At 32.9% G+C, this 26,257-nt stretch overlaps 1 protein-coding gene across 1 annotated transcript in view; it reads right to left on the bottom strand.

Moving 5' to 3' along the window:
* Window positions 1–835: 835 nt before the first annotated feature.
* LOC145249642 (uncharacterized) overlaps window positions 836–26,257 on the bottom strand; it is a 42,256-nt gene continuing 16,834 nt past the window's right edge. Inside the window, exon 2 of the mRNA XM_080111405.1 lies at window positions 836–10,016. Coding sequence (XP_079967531.1) covers window positions 2,193–9,686 — 7,494 coding nt within the window. The 5' untranslated portion in view covers window positions 9,687–10,016 and the 3' untranslated portion in view covers window positions 836–2,192. The remainder of the gene's footprint in view (window positions 10,017–26,257) is intronic.

Below are 26,257 nucleotides of genomic sequence, written 5' to 3'. Positions count from 1 at the left end.
ATTTGACAGCTTAAATGCTTCCAAACCCTTTGAAATTTAGAAGAATCACAATTTGTTTTTAACATTAAAATGGCCAACTTGCTTATGAATAAACTAAAATATATTCTGGTGGATTTAATTTTATACATTATTTTAAAATAAGATTTAAAAAAAATCATTTTATTCTATGCTACTGCCTTTTTTATAGCAAAAAATATTTAATTCATAGTAAATAAAATTAATAATTCAATGGGCAATTATTAAGTTATATTAACACAAGAAACACACATAAATACATACAAAACTGAAGTTACCTCATAATTTTATTAATATAGATTTACAATAAAAATATCAAAGAATAAATAAAATACTTCAATAAATTCATGACTAAAAATGTTTAACACTTATTGATTTAACATTAATTCAATTGTTATGAATTATATATTTGTTCATGTCATACATTGACAATCCAAGCAAGTTGGAAGATGCCCTGAATAATTTTTTATGACAAAGATTTCTCTCTAGTGGGAGTTCACTAAATTATTCAAGTCAGCGTAATATGTGTCGCATTGAAATAGCCTCTTGCCCAAATGAGTGAACATATGGTTTTCAGGTTCTTTTGAATGGTGTATCATTTTTAGCAATAGCTGCTAATATCCAATAATCTTGAAGTGTAGAAATTTGTAAATAATTTATAAAATAATCATACATTTACAATAATTAAATTAATTAGTTTAATTTTTAAATTCTATAAAAATTGAAAAAGTTTTGATTCATACATAAAAGTTATCTTTTTGGAATTTGGTTGGCTGATTTTTTCCAGGGAAATGATCCTTTCAGACAAACAAGGTTTTTTTCCGTGATGAGGTAAGCTTTGCAACAAGTGATTTGCTATCATGATTGTCTCCTGTAATTATTGAATTCAGTTTTTTTTTACTGAAAATAAAAATGAGATTCTTTTTCGTAAACAGCCTTAAATATATGCAAAATAGTAATTTCAAAGGATGACACTATTAATCTAGACATTAGAATAGGAATTATCTTATACGAATTTTACTTAGAATGGTCACCTATTTCAGAACTATAGCACAGGTAACCATTTCTTTTCTCCTCAAAATCTTCTAATGTGTCGGTGGATAAAATTATTTACTGATCAACAGGTCCTGAAGCTGAATCGAACTTGTTTCAATTTTTCAAAATCCTTTTATTTTGTGTCAGTACTGAAATGTGAAATAGCATTTTTAGACACACACATTTAAATGAGGCCGTTAATCCACTACTTAAATTTCAAAACACAGATTGGATCAATGCATTTTTCAAATGTCAGTTCTTGTATTTTTTGTCTTTCATCTACAAAATATGTGTGACAGAAATGCTCTTGAAAATATGCTTCACAAACGGTGAAAACAATCTTTGATGGAAAGAAAGAGACAATGAGTATGCACATCAGAAAATTAAAAAAATGTAAACCAGAATTTCTTCATTTTTTGTTTTTCTGTGAAAAACGATTGAGTGAAATTTGTTTTCACAGAAAAAAGGTAAAAAGAGTTGTGTTTGAAGGCTATAACAATGCAGTTTTGTTCAAAAACACTGTTTGATACAAGACAAGGTAAAAAGAATAATGACAATATTTAGTAGTTTTCAATTATAAATTATTTTTTAACAACATTATGTGCCAAACCAGGATGGTATTATGGCATTAAGTTCTCTAAATTTCAAGGTAAACCTCATCTTCAGGAGGAAAAAAAAATATGTGTAATTAATAATATCAAATAACAGCCTCATGGTCTAAACAGATTTGCATGGGCGTAAATTATTTCTGAAATGTGGATCACATTTGTTATTGTTAAATATTATTAAAACATCACTTTTATTCCTTTTACTTGCTTGTCTCATACCCAACTGTGTTTTTCTACAAGACTGCATTGTTATAACCTTCAAACAGGAAAGTAGAAAATTGACTTTGGGTTGATTTTCAGCAACATCATAACTCTCACTTTTGTCCTTTAATTCTTATATTCCATAAATGATGTTTCTGACAAAGGGGGGAGAATGGCTGTTTTCTAGGTTAAAATCTATTCATCAACACTTATCATTGGCTATTTTTTTACCTTGAAGTAGTATTTTTTTAGCTCCTTATATTAAGTGGCTTCATGCTTTGTCTGGAGTGATTTCCATAACTTTGTTCATACTATACACAATCCGTGTTACATTTAGTATTGTGTATGAATCATTTTGAGATGCACCTTAAGATTGGATGATGCGCGGAACGATTTCGAACAATGCGGACAAAGATAGGGTTTCTCTCCTGTATGCGTTCGAATATGACGCGTCAAGTTGCTTGGATTTGCAAATGCTGCATCGCATGTATTGCATTTGAACGGACGCTCACCTGTGTGTATGCGAATGTGTTTCCTCAGGTTGCTGTGAATCGTGAACGATTTGCCGCAGTAGCTGCAGATATGCAACTGCAATGGTTGCGAACGGATCTGGAAACCTTTCGTTCGGTTGACCTTCTTTGCAGTTCTGTTCCGTCTCAATTCAAATGAATTTTGTCTTTTTTCAACATGATTACGATAATTTCTCTTTTGTAAACGGTTTGAATTTGGTTTTTCATTGGAGGAAAATGGGTAAAAATCAACGAGGTTGATTAGCTGTTCGGTTTGTTTTGGATTCTTCCGTTGGTGAAAAGATGAGGCATCATCATTATCATCATCATCTTCATTCGGAGATGCTTTGACGATATCATCAAGATCAATTATCGGATGATAATTTGTGGCATTTTTATCCAATCTTATTATTTCATCGTTCTGTTTGTCAGCTATTAAGTCGGAAAAGTCGAAAGTGTTGCTTTTGGATTTGGGTGAAACAGATTGAGACAAAAAAGTTTTATCTGTTGTTTCTTTATAAAATTCTATGATTTCTGAGATGAAACTACTTTCATTGTCGATGTTGACATTCACAGGTGAATCACGGGTTTCACTTGTCGTTTTTGCTGCCGAATGTTTGGAATGACTCTTTAGATGCGTCTTATACGAATGAAAGTTGGAGAAATTCTTTGCACAGAATCTACATTTATACAACGAAATCTTGGAATGTATTTTCCGATGTTCTTTCATGTTGCTTGAGTTGCCAAATGCCTTCTTGCAGGTCGGACATTGATAAGGTTTCTCACCAGTATGGGTTCGGATGTGACGGGTCAAGTTGCTCGGATTTGCAAAACCCGTTCCGCAATAACGGCATTTATGCGGTGTCTCCCCAGTGTGTGTGCGGATGTGCTTTGTGAGCTGGCCCCGCTTAGAAAAAGTTTTGACACAATATGGACACTGGTGGGGTTTTGGCATGTTCTTTGCATGATGCCAAGCTATTGGGAAGTCATTCAACTTTCCTGATCGTGCCAGAGGAGGTGATGATGATGCACCAGACCTGTCAAGTTCAATGAGTTCAAGTGTAAAGGATTGACTAGAATCCAAAGAAGGCATAAAGGGACTGCTGTTGTAGATATTAAGATCTAATGAAGTTGATGGAACTGCCGTACTTGTTATGTTGAGAGAATCTGGAAGTGATGAGCTCTCTTTCTGATGATCAAGTTTATTATCAACATCATCATCAGCAGTATTGATGGTATTCTTCATGAATCCTTTGTTGTTGCTGTGAGCACTTTTCATGTGCGAGCACAGCTGTACATAAGAGTCAAAAGTTTGACAGCCATATTTACACACATACAACTCACCTGCTGCATCAAAAGACTTATTTTCATTCTCTGTATTTGTTATCAAATATTCCAAAGAATCTTGGGAGAATTTTTCACCATGATTTCCTCCATCTTTTATCTCAAATCCATCATCAGGTAAGGCGGCATGAAGTTCCATGTGCTGTTGGAGGTCATGACTCTGAAGAAATCTCCGATAACACACCTGACATTGGTGCTGGCTGCTTTCTTCCTCTTTTTGATGAGTGAAAGAATTTTCAAAATATTTTGGATGGGATGAAACATTATTTGGAAATTCTTCCTTGCACAACATCAAATCCATAGATTGGACCGTATCAGAAACTTCTGTTAGTTCCATATGTTTTTCTGCATTTAGCAAATCCATGGAATTATTTTGATTTAATAAAACAAGATGATCCTTGTGCGAAGGGATCGGATCAGTAAAATTTTGCTCTTCATCTTCATTTTTAGGATCTTCTTCTTTCATTGTTTCTTGTTGACCATTTTCTGTTCTTTCAGTAGATTGTGAACAATAACCGTCTATTAAGGAGGTCATGTCAACTTGTTGGGGGAGTTCTTGTTTAACAACTAGTCTTCTATTTACAGGCAGATTTCTTGCCTCTTCTTGCCTTTCATAATTTGATGTCAGAGAGTTGAATGGGAAAACTGGTAATTCTTCACTTCTATTTGCTGCCAAAGAATTTGGTTCAGAACCTAGAGATGGAGCACGTTTCCAAAGGATCTTTCCTTTTTCAAATGGCTGCTCTAAAATATTGTATTGATTAGAAACTTTGTGATCATCTACTTTTGAATTACATTCAGCAGTGCCATCATCCAAACAGGTGTCATCAGTAGAAACTTTCACTTCTCTTGCAGGATGGTTCATCTGAGAAAGACTTTTAATGCCGTAGCGTTTTGCTTTTAGTATTTTCTGTTTTCTTTTCATGAGGATCCGTTTTGAAAGAGATGACAGATGTAGGAGGCGGTTGCTATTAAGTGCTGCATGTGCACTATGTTTTTTAACATGCTCTTTTAGGTTGCCTGAAGCACCAAATCTTTGCTGACAGTGCGGACACTCATACGGCTGCTCACCGGTATGGATACGTTCGTGACGGATCAAATTGCTTGGATTCGCAAACGCCTTTGAACAGAATCGGCACCGAAAAGGTTTCTCACCCGTATGTGTTCGCACATGTTTCGTCAAATTGCTCGAAACACTGAATGTTTTCTCACAATAGACACACTTGTGGTTGGATTTTGCTAGCTTTCTTTTGAATATCGGCACGACAAGAACATTTGCTTGTGTTGAACTGAATTGTGTTTTGTTATTTAATGGTGAACAAATGTTGTTTTCGATTGGAGGAAAATCTGGTTTTACATTTTGTTCTGTGTTTTTGCTGTCGTAATTAATCGGCTTACCAACGAGTATATCATTATTTTTGCTCACCGTTTCTAAAGAAGAATTCGACGAGTTGACAGTTTGTGACAATTTTGTTTTGCAGAGTTGAGAAGTTTCAGAAATTTGTTGTTTTGTAAAGTTTGAGTCTAATGTTTCCTTGGTCTCTTTCAGCTGCAAACGATTGCTTTCACTTTGTTGTTGTTGATCTTTCAACGTCTCTGGTTTATCTGACATTGGATGACTTGAAACACTGTTGCAATCTGAAGGATTTTTTTCCAAAAACATAGACAAAGAAGAAGAGTCTTTAGTTGATGTATGATTGTTCGAAGTTAGTCCGGATTTGCAATGGCTCCACATATGCAGTTTAAAATTGCTGAACATGGAGAATGTTCTGGTGCAGTGACGGCACCTGTATGGCATCATACCTTCTTTGTGGGTACGCAGATGCTGCTTCAAATTTGATGATGCCCCGAACGTCTTGCTGCAGTGCGGACACAAGTAAGGTTTCTCTCCAGTATGAGTTCGTATGTGACGCGTCAAGTTGCTCGGATTCGCAAACGCAGCTCGGCAACTTTTGCATCGGAATGGTCGTTCACCTGTGTGTGTGCGAACATGTTTAACAAGATTACAATGTGACGGAAACATGCGGCCACAGAATCGGCACTTGTGCAATTTAGAGATCCTGCGCTTCACAGATGAAGTCCTAGCAGAGGTGACGCTGGCTTCTGCAGGGTTAGCAGCCTCTATAACAGACGATGTGTCCAGGTTTTCACATTTAACCTGTGGGGACTGTACATGATTTGCTGGAAATAACACAGATGTAGTCCCTTCATTATCATTTTCGTCAGGCGGATCAAGACCTGACAGTTCAAGTTCATGTAAAAAATTTTCTTTTTCTGGTGGAATTTTATCGCTGCTGACAGAATTTGGTACGCATTTAGAGGATTGATTCAGTGCATCATCTTCATTCAAACTTATAATGTCTGACATTGCATGACTAATCTGTGATTCAACACAGTAATTACTCATTTTTTTTGATGTGACTTCAGAGATTTCTTTAATCACTGAACCAAAACGCTGAAGGTGGGAAGAATTTTCTTTTCCTGTAACAAATGGAGATCTCTGTGTTGGCAACTTAGAGGTAAGCATCTCAGTTATTTGCGTGCTATCATTGGGCGATAAAGACAATGATGATTCGGAGATAAAAGATAACTGGCTTTTCTGTTTGTAAGTAACAGCAACATCTTTAGAAGCACTTTGTTTGGCAACAGCTGCCTTCCTGAGACGTATAAGACTCGGAATCATTACCCTTGAACAAAAAGATCTCCCCAGTCTGAAAGCGGGTCTTTTGACCTTCCGGTTTTTCTTGTGCGTCTGGAGATGAGTTTTTAATTCTGTGTCATGGTCAAACGTTTGTTCGCAGAAGGAGCACTTGAGTTCCTCAGCAGAAGAATGACTCTTCAAATGAATGTGAAGATTACTTGCAGAGCGGAAACTTTGTGAACACAAATGGCATTTAAAAGCACACTCACTTGTGTGGATTTTGAGGTGTCGTGTTAAATTGCTTGGATTTGCAAACGATTTGCCGCACTGTGGACAAGAAAATACCCTCTCACCTGTGTGGCTGCGGATATGTTTAACTAGGTTGCAATGGACAGCAAAACTTTTTGAGCAGTAGAAGCACTTGTAGGGAAACAACTTGGACTCTGTTGAAGTGCCAAGCGATTCTGGTGAAATGCTGTTTGGTAATTTAGTTTTATCCACAGAAATTTCATGGAATTTGCTAGAAAACAGACGATTGTCTGAATCAGAATGTGGTGACACAACCGTAGAATCAGAATCTTTACAAGGAGGATGATGATCATAGCTATTAAGGGAATTATTTTCCAAATCAATTACAAGAAGGTCATTTTGATTTAAATGCTTATGATTAATATCATCATACTCTTGACTCTTTGTCAAAATAGAATTGTTGCTTACTTGGTTGGAGGCTATCTGTATGGGATTCTGTTTTCCATTTTTGTCTTCACTATTTTCATGGCTTAAGGATTGATCAGGTGCATTTACATAGGGTTCTTCATCATCAGAATTATTTGGTGCGTTTGCATATGGTTCAATAAGAAAAGGGATGATTCTGTCATTTGAGTTTTGCTTGGAAGAACGTAAAGAGGAATTTTGTTTATTTATTAAAGTCTCCATGCCTACAAGATTTGTAACCGCATCTTCATGACTCGAACCTTGTTCATCCTCATGAGACTTCAAATGTGATCTGTAAAGAGAAACCAGTGCAAACTGTTGGCCACATATGTTGCACTTGAGTGGAGGGGATTTGAAATGTGTACGCTGATGTGACCGCATGTTTGATGAAGCACGAAATCTTCGTTCACAGTACGAACATTTATAAGGTTTCTCACCAGTGTGGGTCCTGACATGACGCGTTAAATTACTCGAATTTGCAAAACCTGTTCCGCAGAATGAACACTTAAATGGTTTTTCTCCTGTGTGAATGCGAATGTGTTTGATGAGGTTGCTTTGAATGGAAAAATGTTTGTTACAGTAATCGCAGCGGAAACCCAGTTCCAGAGACGACCATGATGAACTGGAATTATCCTGACCTTTTGAAGTCTGTTGAAGACTGAAATTTTTTAATTTGTTTTGTATAAGTTTTCGGCTTTTATACTTCATACTTCTTTTATCAATTTCACTTTTTGCAGGTGTGGATGTGTCTGTGGTCTTAGTGGTCGACTGATCAGAAAAATTCCTGTAGTCTTCATGGTGCTTATCTGTTAAATTGTTTTTAGCGTCAAAGGATCTATTGATGCCATTTTTAGTGGCACCAAATTCGATAATTGAATCCTCATCATCATCATCATCGTCGATGATGAAAACATCTTTGTTCTCACCTTGACTAAAGTCCTCACACAGGTCTCTTTCCACTGTTCCCATTAACTTCTCTTTCTCTATCAATCCATCATCCCTTGGAATTGTTTCCCAAACATTTTCAGCAACAATAACAACTTCATTATCTTCTTCGTTCTCGACTTGCCTTACCATTCCAGCTGGTTTTCTGAAAAAGTCTTGTGCTGTTGTTTCTCCATTTTTCACAAAAGTACCTGCTGTTAGATGCTGTGAGTTTGAATTCAGAACCTTAATCCCGTCCAATGAATCACCATGATGGACAATAAAGTCATTTTTCAAACTGTTAAGATCATTAAGATCTCTATCAACATTTGAATCTATAACTGTCGGTGATTTCAAGCAAGGATTGTATCGTTTCCCATTTATATTGGTAACACAAATGTGTTGTTTGAGTTGGACGGGTTCTTCAAAAGACGAACCGCACAGCACACACAAATTTGTTTCCTGAGGGTTTGATGAATCCGATATTGGAATCTTGTGTGAAGATGTCTTATTGCACGTGCCACAAAAGGGCTTTTTCCCATCTATAAGTTGTTTGCTTGCATCCTCAAGACTAAAGATTCGTTCGCAGTAGCTGCACTGAGTGAGTTTATTTGCCAGTTCATCGAGTGTGCACGTTGCATCATCTCGTAAGTCAATCTCATCCAAGTGGCTGAATTCAAAGACGGAAGACTTTTCTTTTTCATAAGATGCCTCCAACTGGATGATATCAGCATCAAAATGTTCATCTTTCAAACTGAATAAATTCCAATCTTTTAGGTCTATTGCAGAAGATGTTGACTCAGGAAACTTGATTGTTTCTGATTCTTCAATTGGCCAATCGGTTTCATTTTCTTGTTTTGGTAAAATAATTTTACTTCCAAAATCAACAATTTCTTCTGATGTAATCACATTTCTGGGGAGCGAACCATCCAGATTTGGTTCTTCATGAATCTGATCAGCACTGAAATCGGAATCCAAGTCTTCAGTAAGTTCAACTTTTGGGATGATATGATTGGCTGGTGTAGTTGGATCGTCAACTTGACATCCACTATCATTTAAAACTACAATATCGCAGGGTTTGTTGTCATAATTTTCGACATCATTACTAATAGAAATAGCAGCCTTCAAAGACATCTTCCACATATTATCATCCGTTTTAACATTCGAGGATGTGAAAGACGAAAAAGATGAAGAAGCAGGTGGCATAGCTTTCCTGGCAGCGGGGACTTTCAACATCAATTCCTTTTGTAGAGAGCTTGTTTTTGCAAGAAGTTCTGATGTGATATCAAAATGGACCTTCATGTGGGCACAGTAATCAGTGAACACCGTAAACGTGTCTCCGCACTCTTGACACTTGAAGGACTTATCGTTCAGGTGAGTTTTAAGGTGATATCGGAGATTGCACGAATCCCGAAAACCTTTTTGACAAAATCCACATGTGTGGGGCAGATAGCCTGTGTGCAGGCGGCGGTGTCGTGTCATATTGCTTGGATTGGCAAATGCCTTTCCACACACATCACATTTGAATGGCCGTTCACCAGTGTGAGTCCGTGTATGTTTCACGAGGTTGCTATGCACCGTGAACGTCTTGATGCAGAATGTACACTTGTATGGACGTCGCACAGGACGAACAGCATTGTTAGAAAGTGTGCCAATGTCATGAACCAAACTCAAGTCATTTTCCGAAGACGCCATCTTGTTTTGGGATAAAGGAAAAAATCTTTAGATTTTATCTGTTAGAAGTATCCTTGGTTCAACAACACCTTTTATTCATAGCCTTATGTTCTTTGGAAATTCCATAAAAATACCTGCAATCTCTTCAAACAAATTATGTGCAAAATGAGCGAATCTCATGCGTGAAATGCTTTGGTTAACCGCTTACACATTCAACTGTGATTTAAGTCACCATTTTTGTGACTTTTAAAACTTCAACAAAAATCGGAGTCGATTTCTCCGAATAAATTGCAGACAATCCATCAGAGGTAAGTCTTAATCGCTGATAAGCAGTAGCAGTAATACAGAAATCTGGGGGAAAAAAAAGAAAAGAAAAAACATGAATCAGTTTGAATTCTAAAATTATTTGTATACAATATATTAAAATATTATGGTATCTTTGAAGTTTATAGAAATATGAAATTCATTGACAAAAAAGAAATAGGCAGAGTACACATTACTAATGTAGTAGTTTTTACGATACTAAAGTTTGAATCATGTAAATCGAAAGGATGTTTTTTTCAAACTGGATATGTGTTTTACAAATTTAAAGAAACTAACAAAAAAAACATTATATAAATATTTTTAAATAATCCACAAAAAGGGTAGGCATAACAGATATTTGGTACAATTTCATATAAAATCATTTTTGTTAAAAAAATAATTTAGAATGTTTTTTATCAATAAAAACAAGTAAATAGTCATCTTAGTTACTCTCTCATGCAAATATTAAATAGAGTAATTTTTGCCACAAAATTTCATCAATAATTTTCTTAGTATAAAACAATAGATGCTAAATAAAGATGGAAATTGACTTGCTCAGGTTCAGTAATAACACTACTTAAGGTGTGTATATAAACTAATTCTGCAAAAAAGTTCTGAGAAAAAAAAAAAGAAACAAGGGAGATAATTTCAGATTAACACATGAAGTTACTTCCCTTTAAAAAATTTAAGTAAATAATGAAACTTGAAACATATTTTAGATACGTTCATCCAATCGGTATATTTCACAATGGAATATTATTTCAAACTTTAGCATGACAGACAGAGCACCTTTGGCGGAGAAAAAAATGGAAGTAAATGTTAAAAAAAACAAAAAAAACAAAAACAAAAAAAAATAACAACAAATATTCCTGAGAAGAGAAAAAACAAATAATCAAAGCAAGCCTCTCCCTCCCCTCAATAGTGACTAAGTGAAGCATGTAAATTAAAATTACTTTTTTTTTCTTTCACAAAAAACAAAATAAGATTTTTTTTCTTTAGATATTTGTAAATTTGCTATGTTTACCATGTGTAGGTTATTACTGCACTCGTACTTCCTAAACGAAAATAACCTGACCCATATAAGAGTAAAATTGCACTCTGTCAGTGTCAAGTCTCTAGATGCTGGATTTTCTATTCTGATAGCTTCTTTCCTCAGACTGCTTGCCTTTTAATTTCCTTTTTGCTCCCTCTTTTCCAGACAGTGCTTATGTTATAGAGTCCATGGCATGAATAGCATGATTAGTGCGAGATGTCGTTGGGTGTGATGGAGTTGAAAAGGTTAAAACTCATCAAACCTGGCAACATTGCTCTGACGTGTTATGAGCATATTTGGCTGCAGGTGCATCCGGTTGGAGATTACACACACACACACACTTCAACCTCAAAAAGAGAGAGCATGTGCTTAGAGTTAGTCTACAGTCTTCAGTTTGAGTTTTTGAGTTCGACAAACACAATCATTAGAAGAGGAACATTCTCATGGAGCGGCGAGAGGTAGCTATGTATGGAAGATGAATTAATAGAGAAATTCTCACCCTCCTTCTAAGGATAGGCAGAGAACAGGGGTGCGACATTCGTGAAACAAATAATGTCCTAATTGACCAGAGAATAAGACTTGCGTTGTTGTTATGAGCTTTTGTTCCAGGGAAGCCAACACGGTCAAGAAATGTGAAGAAGATATAAAAATGTACATTTTTCTTTTATTTTATAAACTCCACAAACAGGCTGATGTGCTGTAAATATGAACATTGATTTGAAATAAACAGACACTCCTTCCTTACCCCCAATTGTTTCTGCGCTTGATATTGGCAGGATGAAGAGGAGGTTTCCTTGTCGCAGCTCTACAATAGTAGCCAACTTTGTGAAGATACCTGACAGCTGTTCTGGGGCTGACACCAGCTCATGTTGCAATGTCAGAGGCTTTGCACCAAGGATCCTTTTCAACATTTCTTTTCACAAGACGTAAGATGCTTTCAAAGGGCCTGGGGCGACCTAAATGAGGTTTTGTACACTCTTTGTCCTCTCTTGTGAATTATATGATCACTGTATTAACAGTAGAAAGGAGTATTGAAAGATTTTCTGCTGCTTTTGCATTGACTAAGACTACCTTCATGTTGACCCATGATTTGTTCTTGCAGAAATTCTGAAAGATCTGATGCTCCTTTGGTTTATGGCATGCTTCTATGTTGTTAGATGCAATTTTAATGAGATATTTTAAGTTATTTCAGCACCATTCTTATCTGTAAATAAAAACAAGCATATATCAATCTTAGGAAAAATATTTATCTTAGTGTCTATTTTTTTCTGTCATGTCTGTGTATAAGCAATAAAAATAACAGGTAGAGAGAAAAATATTCATTCATTTTTGTTAAGTGCAAAATTTTCAAACCAATAGTATGATCCCACCACATGTAGATTATTTCTTGAGCTAAAGATGTTGCAAAGCAATGAGATAAATGAATGGCCAGAATGAATACATCGATCAAATGATCATGAAGGAATTAAAAACAGAAGAAAGAACACAACCATCACAGGAAAATAAAGTAGAAGACACAACATAGAAATAAACAGCCATAGTATAGAAAAACAAGTCTATGAAACAATGACATGGAAAGAACATAACCATCACATGGAATAAATCTATGACACAATATAAAAATAATATAGCAATCACATAGTAAAAAAAAACCTATGGCACAATCACATGGAAATAACCATCAGCTGAAAAGCCTATTACATGAAAAAACAGTCATCACATGGAGAAAAGCCTATAACACTAACATAACTTAACCATCACATGAAAAACAAAATCCTACAAGGCATCACATGAAAAATAAAACCTGCAACACAATTACATAGAGGCAATGGAACATTTTGGCAGGAATAATTCGGCGTTGATCATGGCAGTCACATTTTTATAAAGATTTTATAACATTTAACAAAAAAAAAAACAATATGAAAATATATATTTTTAAAGATTAAAAACTTCGAAAATATTTTAATGTTCTTTTGGTACTAATTCATATATGTTACCATGCTGAAACAATAATGTTATTATTTAGAAAGCCATTCTTAACATGGGAAAGGAAGGATGCTTTGTAACTATTCTGTACTTTCACCTAACAAATTGATAAAAAAAGGTATTGTGAAACTTCAATTTAACTTGAAAAACTATATAAAAATAGCACGATATATAAGTGTGTAAGCACTTTTCTTTTTTAAATTAAAAAAAAAAACAATAATCTGAAAATATAATCTTGTTGACGACTGAATGTTATCTGTTTTTATGTTTTAAATAAGTTTTTAATGTTTATATTAATTTAACTGTTTTTTTTTTAGGAAAAATCAACTCTTTTTGCTTAATTATTTTATAATAAATTTTTTAAGAATTAAAAACTGAAAAATGTTTTTAATTAAGAAAAACAATCTGAAAATATAATCTTGTTGACAACTGAGCGTTGTTTATTTTTGTGTTGTGTTTTATATATAAACATTTTATTTTTAAGTACTTTTTTAATCAAATTAAAATTTTTTTCTTTTAATAATTTTTATTTCAATTTTATTCAAAAAAAATTTATTGTTTAGTGAATTAATTTTGAAAAAACAAAACAAAAAACCTTTGACTATAACGATGAAACACTAATTTGACCCTGAATCAGCCAAGCTAAAATGGCGGCACTGAAACGTAACAAACCCACATAGAAAGAATATAGCCATCACACGGAAAAAAGCCTATGACACAATTACATAGAAAGAACATAGCCACAACATAGAAAAAAGCAATAACATGGAAAGAATATAGCCATGCCATTGGAAGGTAAACCTACTGATGTTGTCAAGATGCTTTGTTAAGTTGGTGACATCATTGCAACACAGGATTATCAAGTGTGGATGAAATAAATCCCATGAATTTTTGCCATTACTAACCAGCAGAGCATTGTCAATTGAATAAGTGAAAAGCTATCAGGCATGTATGCACAGTGTAATCAACAGTATGATCCCACCACATGTAGATTATTTCCTGAGCTAAAGATGTTGCAAAGCAATGAGATAAATGAATGGCCAGAATGAATACATCTATAAAAGTGAAATTGTCTGTGTGTACATTTCCCTACCAAACTATTCTGTCAATTTTCAGTCTATAGACTCGAGATTTGACATAAAAGGTATTGAAATTTGGGAAAATCTTTTTAATCAGTTTTCAGTCAGAAATTTGGCTGACTCTACCAAACTCCTCCGCCAATTTTGAGTCTAAACACTTGAAATTTTAGATGTAGTTTACTTGGACATGAATCAAACTTTTAATTTGATTTGAGCCCAAAACAATTAATCTCATTGGGGTCAGAGATAAAAAAACTTTGATTTCTGCCAATTTTTGGTCTAAACATTTGAAATTTTACATAAAATGTATTCAGACATAGGGCAAGCTTTTAAATCGGTTTTTGGCCTAAAATTTGGCTGACAAGGGGTCAAAGTTCAAAAGATTTTACTTTTGCAGTCTCTAGTAAACTATTCAGTCAATTTTGGGTCTAAACATTTGAAATTTTATATAAAGGGTATTCAGACATACAGCAAGCTTTTAAATCAGTTTTTGGGCGAAAATTTGGCTGCCAAGAGAACAAAGTTCAAAAAGTTGACCGTTGCATACTCTAGCAAACGCCTCTGCCAATTTTGGGTCTAAACATTTGAAATTTTAGATGTAGGTTACCTGGACATGAGTCAAGCTTTTTAATATATATATATATATATATATATATATACATACATATGCACATAAAGTTATGAACAGTACATAGGGCCCGAGCAAAGCCGGGCTGAACTGCTAGTGATGTATAAAAGTGAAATCTGGTCAATAAGAGTTGAAATATATGATAGATGCGAGTCTTAATGGCAAGTTTAGATTTGACCTGAAAGGAAGATTAAATTTAGAAAATGGAGAGAGATGTGTGCAGAACAGGAGACTTCTATAATATGGTCAGGTTGAAATAATAGATGAGAGTTCTTGGGCAAGTAGATGTAGTACAGTTGAGGTAGCAGGTTCAGTTTGTAGGAGAAGGCAAAGTAAAACATGGGAGGAAATGATAAGGATGGACTTGAGAGAAAGATTTAGTCAAAAATAGTTTAACTGATAAAAGAAATAATATTAAAAAAACAGAATCATTGATTTTGTATTTGGCATAATTTGTATATTTTATTCAAATAACAGAAATGTGTTATTCAAGAAGGAAACGGGCAATTTTAAAGCTGTCAAAAGTTTGTTAAATATCAGCATCTCTGTTAAGGAGACCGGATAACAAGATGATGTCCTGTTTTGCACGTTAGGGATCGGCTGATTATATTGAATGGAATTCGTTTAAAGGAAGGTGATCAACAGGAAATAACATTGAAACTGATCCTGAATGGCAGACAAGAAATATTTCATCGTTTTTCTAAAATGATTCAGAACAAATATTTCCTTACAAAGACAATTTTATGTGGCAAATCTTTTAAAGGAATTTGTCTGACGTTGTTGTTGGTTTTTTTACAGTCAGAATACGGATGACACCTAAAAAATGCCATTCATGTAATTGTTAATTAACAAATTTTTCTGTGATCCAATCATATTCGGTAGAAAATAAACATCAATCTACACTTGACTTGTCCACCAAGTTTCAGTCATAAATACCCAAAAGTCTTTGTTGGTGTTCAATAATATGCAAGAACATTTTACTAGTAAAAAGTGTGATCTTAAATGGGATTTACACTCACCAAACCAGAACTCTCTAGATTTTTAATTGTGTAGCTTTCAAAAAAATATTGCCTATCAAAATAATCTCCAGACAATTCTTGAACTGAAAATGGATATCACAACAAAAATCAATGCTAAGAACATGTCATAGTTATTGATAATTTTGTATGTTGTGTTCAGACGTGCTTATTGTTGAATGGCAATAAAATAAAGTGTTGGACATTTGACGCCTGAAACTTGGTGGACAGTTCAGGCATAGACTGGAGCTTATTCGTGCTAAATATGGTTGGATTGCTGAAAATATTTGAATTTTATTAATGACTAGCGGGGGGGGGGTATCTGGCGTTGCCCAGGTGTTTGTGTTGGTGGGGGTGGGGGTTAAAATAAAAAAAAAAGTTTTGGTAGGTAAGTATGAAGGATCGAACCCGGACCCTTGAGGCAAAGTTGGAAATTAAAGCGTAAAAAGAAAGTGCGACGTTAACCACTGGGCCACCACAAAATACTAACGGAAACACGTTTGAATTTAGTTAAGTATTTAGAATTGGCAGGTGCCCGTTTTAATGACTTAATGAGGTCAACTTTGACTGCAGGAACGCTTTTTTTATTTTTTTGGTTTCCCCAAGATGTTGGGGGGAAACCAGCTCCCCATAACAAGGGGATTGTCCAAATTGAATAACAATTGTCTGATATAAGGAGAAACTCCACATTGATCAAAGCTGATTGCTTTTGGATATTTCTGGCGATCGCTACCAACCAGAAAAATACTGTCAGAATTAGTTCCGCTTTTATTATACGAAAAAGCCTAATTCACATGTGGCGAGCGAAAAATGTTGAATATTTATCTTTTCAAAATCGAGCAAATTAAATAGACATTGTTAACTCATAGATATTATCATTTAGACGTGATATAAAAAGTTTTAAGAAGAAGTGAGTCGACTGATCGCTTCTTGGAAAGAAGCCTTTCTCGGACATACACAAAAAGCGAACATACATACATACATACACACATTTTTACTTTTATATTTATAGACTAGCGAGGGGTACCCGGCGTTGCCCGGGTGTTTGGAGGTGTGAGTGGAAACTCCGGGGGGGGGGGGGTAAAATAAAAAAAAATGTTTTGGTAGGTAAGAATGAGGATCAAACCCGAACCGTTGAGGCAAAGTTAGAAATTAAAGTGTGAAAAAAAAAGAGTGCGATGGTTTTAACCATTGGGCCACCGCGAGATGCTAACGGAAACACGTTTGAATTTATTTAATTACTTGGATTTTGCAGGTGCACGTTTTAATGACTTAATGAGGTCAAGTTTGACTGCAGGATAGTATTTCATGTACTGCAGGAATGCTATTTTTTATTTTTATTTTCCCAAGATGTTGGGTGGGGGGACCAGCTCCCCTTGTCCAAATTGAATAGCAATTGTTTGATATATGAAAAATATTTCCACATTGATCAAAGCTGATTGCATTCGGACATTTCCGGCGATCGAGACCGGAAAAACACTGCCAGAATGAGTGTCGCTTTCATTACAGGAAAAAGACTAATCCACATGCGGCGAGCGACAAATGTTGAGTATTTATCTTCCCGAAGTCGAGCAAATTAAATAGACAGGCGAGCTCCGTTGTTAACTCTGAGATATTACGATTTATATGTGATATAAAAAGTTTTAAGAAGTTGTGAACCGACTAACCGCTTCTCTGAAAAAAGCCTTTTGTAGACATACAGAAAAAGCGAACATACATACACACATACATTTTCGCTTTTATATTTATAGACTACCGAGGGGTACCCGGCGTTGCCCGGGTGTTTGTAGGTGTGTGTGAAAAAAAACAGGTGCCTGTGAAAAAAAAAGCGTTGACAACGCGCAGTTGGAAAATAGTAAAGTGTGAAAAAAAAACAGGTGCGTGTTTTTGATTGACGTGATGGCGATAGGTATTCAGCAGTTAGCATTTTGTGTGGGACAGTTTTTAATGAGGTCAATGTTTTTAAAAACACGCTCCCTCGTCTCGAAATGAAAGCTACTGTCTGACATGACGAAGTCGACATTGACCAAACGTTACTTAGCTCTCTAGAGACCACTGGCTCTGGGCCTGTGATTAGAGTCGAGTTTCGCTTTTTGTTTATACCGAAAACTGAATGTAACGCGTGCTGATGCGGGGAAATGTGGAATAATTAACGTTTGTAAGTCAATAAAATTAAATAGACAGGCGAGCTCCGTGGTTAACTGCGAGATATTACAATTTATAGATGATATAAAAAGTTTTAAGAAGTTGTGAAGTGAGCGAGCGCTTCTCTGAAAGAAGCCTTTTGTGGACATCGAGGAAAAGCGTACATACATACATACATACATTTTCGCTTTTATATTTATAGATTACATAACTAGCATTTTTTTATTTTTAGGGGTCAGTCTATATATATATATATATATATATATATATATATATATAATTTTTTCATGCAATTTGAATGTATTTTACAGAATAAATTTGTAGCTTTAACCGAAGCTTTTTCACCATTAAATAATTAGAGTGTAAAGAGTTTCATACCCTCTAAGAAATTCACCCAGAAACCAAACAGTCAGCTATGGAACACCCCGGAATGTGCCGCAACCATTGTTCACAGAAATCAATTAATTGAACTAACTTAAAAAATCACCATTTCAATTACTTTTTATGAAATAGATGTTTTGAAATCTAGAATGGTTGAGCAGAGGCTTGGTACCCACAAGTTTTGTCGAATAACAAACATGGATCTGAACAGATGTAAGATCTCTATTCCATTATCACCAATGGACCAGAGGTAATTTTCTTAGCATCCAATAAAACCAAACATTTTGCAAAGAACTTTGAATGGCCATCTATCTGCTGAATTTCTCCATCAATGGCTCTCAATAAAAATATCTAAATCTTGACGCAATCCTCTACTAATCTAATCCCTTTTAAGATGAAGTACTGTTGTCACATCTGGGGAGATGCTGCTCAGAGCACCTTCTGAGCAACCCACATATTTTTCTGGGATGTTGGAAAACTTATGAAGAACCTTGATGGTGCGGGCAACATTCCAATCATACTGCAACCAAAACTATTCTTACAAAGTTGTTCAAAGGAGAAATGCTTCCCATTACTTTCAAAAACTTTGCCAGTCTGCCCAGTATTTATAAATACTTGAGATTGGTCTTCTGCATCTCAGTACACACCAATCAGTTTTGTGTGCATAAATTGTTTGAATCTGTCATAAATCATAAAGTTGTTAATCACCTCAGCCAAAACAATCTAATCAGTGACAAGCAATATGGATTTTTTCCTATATATTAACAACTAAGATTTTTTCCTATATATTAACAACTAAGATTTTTTCTATATATTAACAACTAAGATTTTTTCCTATATATTAACAACTAAGATTTTTTCCTATATATTAACAACTAAGATTTTTTCCTATATATTAACAACTAAGATTTTTTCTATATATTAACAACTAAGATTTTTTCCTATATATTAACAACTAAGATTTTTTCCTATATATTAACAACTAAGATTTTTTCCTATATATTAACAACTAAGATTTTTTCCTATATATTAACAACTAAGATTTTTTCTATAAATTAACAACTAAGATTTTTTCCTATATATTAACAACTAAGATTTTTTCCTATATATTAACAACTAAGATTTTTTCCTATATATTAACAACTAAGATTTTTTCCTATATATTAACAACTAAGATTTTTTTCTATAAATTAACAACTAAGATTTTTTCCTATATATTAACAACTAAGATTTTTTCCTATATATTAACAACTAAGATTTTTTCTATATATTAACAACTAAGATTTTTTCTATATATTAACAACTAAGATTTTTTCCTATATATTAACAACTAAGATTTTTTCCTATATATTAACAACTAAGATTTTTTCTATATATTAACAACTAAGATTTTTTCTATATATTAACAACTAAGATTTTTTCTATATATTAACAACTAAGATTTTTTCTATATATTAACAACTAAGATTTTTTCCTATATATTAACAACTAAGATTTTTTCTATATATTAACAACTAAGATTTTTTCTATATATTAACAACTAAGATTTTTTCTATATATTAACAACTAAGACTTTTTCTATATATTAACAACTAAGATTTTTTTCCTATATATTAACAACTAAGATTTTTTCTATATATTAACAACTAAGATTTTTTCTATATATTAACAACTAAGATTTTTTCTATATATTAACAACTAAGATTTTTTCCTATATATTAACAACTAAGATTTTTTCCTATATATTAACAACTAAGATTTTTTTCCTATATATTAACAACTAAGATTTTTTCTATATATTAACAACTAAGATTTTTTCCTATATATTAACAACTAAGATTTTTTCCTATATATTAACAACTAAGATTTTTTCTATATATTAACAACTAAGATTTTTTCTATATATTAACAACTAAGACTTTTTCTATATATTAACAACTAAGATTTTTTCTATATATTAACAACTAAGATTTTTTCTATATATTAACAACTAAGATTTTTTCCTATATATTAACAACTAAGATTTTTTCCTATATATTAACAACTAAGATTTTTTCTATATATTAACAACTAAGATTTTTTCTATATATTAACAACTAAGACTTTTTCTATATATTAACAACTAAGATTTTTTCTATATATTAACAACTAAGATTTTTTCTATATATTAACAACTAAGATTTTTTCCTATATATTAACAACTAAGATTTTTTCCTATATATTAACAACTAAGATTTTTTCCTATATATTAACAACTAAGATTTTTTCTATATATTAACAACTAAGATTTTTTCTATATATTAACAACTAAGATTTTTTCCTATATATTAACAACTAAGATTTTTTCTATATATTAACAACTAAGATTTTTTCTATATATTAACAACTAAGATTTTTTCTATATATTAACAACTAAGATTTTTTCTATATATTAACAACTAAGACTTTTTCTATATATTAACAACTAAGATTTTTTCCTATATATTAACAACTAAGATTTTTTCTATATATTAACAACTAAGATTTTTTCTATATATTAACAACTAAGACTTTTTCTATATATTAACAACTAAGATTTTTTCCTATATATTAACAACTAAGATTTTTTCTATATATTAACAACTAAGATTTTTTCCTATATATTAACAACTAAGACACTATTCAAGTCTCCATGAAGAAGTTTTTCTCGCATGAAGTCAAAATTATTTTCAGCCACCTTTCACAAACACAGACCTAGGCATGTGGTTAGGTCTGTAGCCAATAAGTGTAGCTTTCAAAATCATATAGGGTTTACCTACTTCTAACTTACATTTTTCGAGCTAGAGCACTATTTGTGTGAAAAATTAGCAAAAAATGGGCCTAAATTTGTGATAAAAATTTTGAAGGCCATCAGAAAAAAGTCATATTTCAAATTTCATTTACCCAAGACACAAAATAAGGCATTCAAGCAAGAAAGTACCATATGTAGATTGAATTCAGCAAAAAAAACAAAACAAAAAAAACTAGACCATAAACACTTATTGGGGATTTTCCATGCAAGAATCCACATTTTTGTCTGTGACAATTTTTTTCAATTTTTTCCAAATTTGACATTTTTTTCGTTTTAAAGGCTCACAGAGTTTCTGATGTATATGTGAAGTGTGAAATATGAGTCATTCTGATACCACATACTGATCAGAAAACACTAGTTTTATCAAAATCTGATGCAAACAGGAAAAGTTACAACTATTTTTGTAGAGAATGTTAGCTTTTGAAGCCGAAAATAATTTATTTTGGTAAATTAAATCACAAAAGCGTAAAAAAAATCTAACTCATAGCAAAGTTTCTTACCGGTATTTATGACAATATGTCCAAGTCAATTTTTTTTTATTAGTATTGAAATTCAGACTATACATTAATTTATCATCCAGGTCAAATTTTAAAATTTTCCAAAAAGTGCAATTTTCATGGAAAATGCTGGAACCCCCATGAATTATGTCCGAAAGAATGTAGCCAAAGTACACAATCGCAAACTTGAAGTTCTGGGAAATTGCCACAGTATATACTACTTTGACATATTCACCATTTTGTTCTAATAATGATGTTAGATTGTTTTACTACATTGAACACAAGAGTTGAATTGTTGTTCTCTTCACTTCATGTTGTTGTGGTACAACATTATCAAAAAGCCATTTTGATGGTAGTTCACATTCAAATATTGTATGCAGTTCAATAGGATCAATTAAGTTGTACTTACAACACTGCTTCTCTGGGCAGAGAGATAAACTGATTGTGAAATGGGTTGGCGAGAACAACAACCAGAAACCTGTTCATCATATCCAAGAACTCGGTGAAAACTTAAGTGATGCTGCACTGGCTTCAAAATCGAAGCATATCATGCAAAAGTATAACATTGCCTTAGGGATGAGATTGTCATACACTGCTTGATTAACGGTTTTTCTTTGTAAAGTGACTTATTTTGTTTGCCATCTGTACATGTTATTTCTGAATTTAATAATCAGTAAATCTTCCTGCCTCTTTAAAAAAGTATCTTATTTTCAATTTCAGGTTCTTAGTAAAAAAAAAAAAAAACAGTATATGGACTATGGTTTTATGTTCGAGAAACTGGTCCAAATAATAATTTTCAATTTAGTGATCTGACACACTTTGAAAATGCTAAAATATCTCTAAAACTAAGCCAGATTTTGTAGTTTTGACATTTCTTTTTTTCGAATTCTCCATTAAATTTTGACTCAGAAAAATGGTATGACAAGCCATATAACCTTACTTTAAAAAATGATCTAAATTGGCCTCCATGAGAAAAACTTCATGGAGACTTGAATAGTGTCTTAATGTGCTGACAATCATACAAGATCAGTGAATCTATTGACAGGGGATTTATTTCTAGAACTTTTGACATGTCAAAGGCCTTTGATAGAGTTTGGTAGAAAAGCTTACTTCACAAGCTTGCTAGCTATAGAACATCTAGAAAATATTTCCTTAACCATCATATTCTTTCTGATAAGTTTATAAAAGTAGCCATTGATAAACATAAGTCTAAAGCAAATAGTATAAACACTGGCATGCCTTAAGCCATCCATTCTGTGCCCCACCATTTTCCCGATCTTCATCAATCACATTCTAAGATCATTTATTGACATTTATGCAAATGACATAACCATTTATTTGGAGAACATTAATATTCAGGAGAATGGTGGGCACAATAGCAAAAGATGGTTAGTTATTTTTGATATATCTAAAACAAAGTCTGTCTTTTTTCACTGCTAATGATCATAACGTTACCCTTAATTAAAATGAATGGCTCTCTACTTGATTGTACAACTGACCTTCACTTCAGACTTGAAATGACTTCATCAAATCTGTTTTTAAGATTATTGAAAAATAATTGGATCTTCCTATCAGTTCAAAAAGTATCTCTTAATGCAATTCTCTGCATAATCCAAGTCAAATCCATCTTAAGATGAAGTACTGTTGCCACATCTGAGAAGATGCTGCTCAAAGCATCCTTTCCTGCCTTGAATGCAAAACCGACTTCAAAATCTAGTGGAGGATATCTTCTTCTCTTTCTCTAGTTTATTGTTATTTTCATTTTAGGTGCTCGACAGTTCCAATCTATGATGTCCCCTGTAAAATATTCACAAAAAAAATTTATCTATAATCACTGTAAACAATTATTTCTTCTGTGTACATAAAATGGAACTTCCACAAGTAAATTTTCTTTCTAAAAATTACCTGTCTGTGCAAAATAATACAACAGGGTTGCTTCACAGCTGACTACATTATGGTTGTTTTCAAGTCCAATGTTACCAAATTCTTGTGGAGACTTCCTCTTAAATAAGCAAATTTTGTTTAGTTCAAGCATCATTATCTATCCTATTAGTATTTGTCTCACCATCTAGCTAGCAAACTCATTAACCCTTATCCTCAAATGGCCTTTGAGCCTTGATGCACGTTAATACATAAATAAGAAAACAACTTGGAAAAATATTTTGAAAATAATAATAATCAGAAAATAATGACCGATTTTCGAAATTCATGCAAGACACATTTATTGAGTTTAATCATGTAATTCTATTCAGATAAACAATTACAGTTGAAACATACTGACACGATGTGCGACGTTTCTATGGTGTTTTGTTCAATAATCGTTTTGAAATATTCATCGACAAGAGTGCATGTTCTCTCCCTTGCTCATCTTCAAAGGATGCAAAGTTATGACTACAGAACTTCTGAAACAATCTTCATACTTTCCGATCTCCCCACACTTTTTCATATTTGTAGCCTTTTGAGAAGTATTATGACAGAGTTTGAACTTACACAAGAAAAATTATTTTTTTCTTTTTTCATCTTTATTGTTAAAGTCTCATATTTTTGCCAAAATTTTATTCTGATAGAAGCGATTGTAAATTTCTTAAACAGTACACATCAATTATGAAATTATTAGTTTTATAAAATACTGCAAAATATGAATCAACTTTTTAAAAGTAAATAAAAAAAAATTAGTTCATATTTTTCAAACTACAACTAAAACTGTGTATCTGTTCTTCAGATGATGCACTTCCATTTCTTGTTCTTTTTCGGTGGAGGATCAGTCCTTCACGACTGAGACAATTTTTTTTATTTTTGTACCTTTTCTCCACATTAAAAAAACGACCCTGGTGTCTAACTCTGTCCCGTGGGGAGGCATAGTAAATAGGTACAACTAAAACTGTGTGTTAGTTATCCTGTCCCTGTACACACTTGATGACGTCACCAAAATAATCACATCTATTACAACAGATGGATGATAACCCAGCACAGTGAATGATATCACAAAATGATGACATTATCCATCAAATAAAAGAAGTATATAGTCATTTACTGTAGGTCTAACAATAATTAAAAAACAAAGAAAACATTAATTTCAATTGTAGAACTGAGGTTCACTTTAAATTTATGTAAATTTAATGTAGACTGATTACCCACTTCCTGACCAGCATGGTTTAATGATCACTCATTTATGAACAAGATAAAGTAGGAGAGAATTTTTTCTGAATATAATTTTATTGTCTGTCAGAAATTTTTATTTTTGTTATTGAAATTTATTGACGAATCAGCAAAATCGTCTCTACTATGCATGAATACATAAGGCAAAGCTGCATTTAGAATATCAGCCTAGATTACAGCATTCTTGACCATCACCTGGACTTTCAATGAGTTTTTGGGCTAATGAAAAGTATATTTCATCTTTGTTATGTAAATCTTAAAATTTGTTTTAAAAAATGACTTATTTATTCTCCCAAAATATGTCAAAACTTTATTGCACCCTCACATTTCAATGTAAGTGATTACGTTTTGTTAAATTTATATAGGAAAGTAATTCTCTACTCTAAAGTCAGAATCATGTTGTTTCTGTTGTTGTTGTTTTTTTTTTTAATACTTTAAACAATATTTTCGCAATGATTTTTTTCCCAGCTGTTTAAATGTAATTGCCTAAAAAAAAGAAGAATGTCATTTTTAGTTAAAAAAAAAAAAAAAGCCTGGGTTCAAAATTCAATATTTATCAAAATAATACTGTATTTTTTTTTCTTTTCGGTTGATAAGTTTAACAATGATACATTTATTTCTGTTGAGTAGGAAAACATCTTGTTAAAAAGCAAAATCCAATTATGTTTAACAACAATTCAAATGAGACCACGCTCTTGTTTTTCAACATCCACATGCACATCATGTACCTATTCTCTTACGCAACAAAAATAACATTAAAGCATGACTGTCCATATATGTTGTCTTATTGTGCCATCAAACATGGTACTATTTGTTATGACACATAGTGTCATATTCTAGATGATTCAGCATTAAATGTTGCCCAATACCATGAGAAGTACATGTGTTCCAAATGGTTGCTTTATCAAATGTTCTGCACCCACACTGTGTTTGAAAGATTCACAAAACTTTGGTGTTGACATAGCTAGGTCGGGAACATGAATAAATCATTAGTCCAGTCGGTAACTCCGAAACAAGAAAAATTAACCGTAAACAATAACAAATATTTATTGGAACACAGGTGTGTTATAATAATAAACTGGAAAGGTTATATTGCTTCCCTTGTTGGGGAGAAAAGACAAGTTTAGAAATTTAATTAGTATTAAATTTTTGTGAGGGTACTTTGAAATTTGCTTCATGTTAAAAAGAGGTCAAATTTTGAAAAAAAAAAACTTTTGTAATCTTTTTAATTTGATTCACTTTACTCATTCTCTCAGTCTGTTTTCTACTAAGTTCAGTGACAGTCTTTTTCTGAATTCTCTAAATATCAGTTTTATACAACAAATTTATACTTCGATTGTCATGCGTTATTGGTAAGTTTTATTTAAGACAAGTTTTGCGATCTGCTACTCACTCACCAGTTGGGTTATATTTTCTGCTTTCTTACAATTGGTTGAGCAATGAAAGTCTTTGTTTCACCTAAAAAAGGTGGACCTTAATTCTGAGTTAAATTTAAAAATTAGCGCACCTTAATATTTGTTGATATATTTATCTGA

This window comes from Euprymna scolopes, chromosome 28 (genome assembly GCF_053919585.1).
Source record: "Euprymna scolopes isolate OS-2025 chromosome 28, ASM5391958v1, whole genome shotgun sequence".
NCBI classification, from domain to species: domain Eukaryota; kingdom Metazoa; phylum Mollusca; class Cephalopoda; order Sepiida; family Sepiolidae; genus Euprymna; species Euprymna scolopes.
The sequence above is the reverse complement of the archived record's forward strand: the minus strand, read 5'-3'. Positions and strand labels throughout refer to the sequence as shown.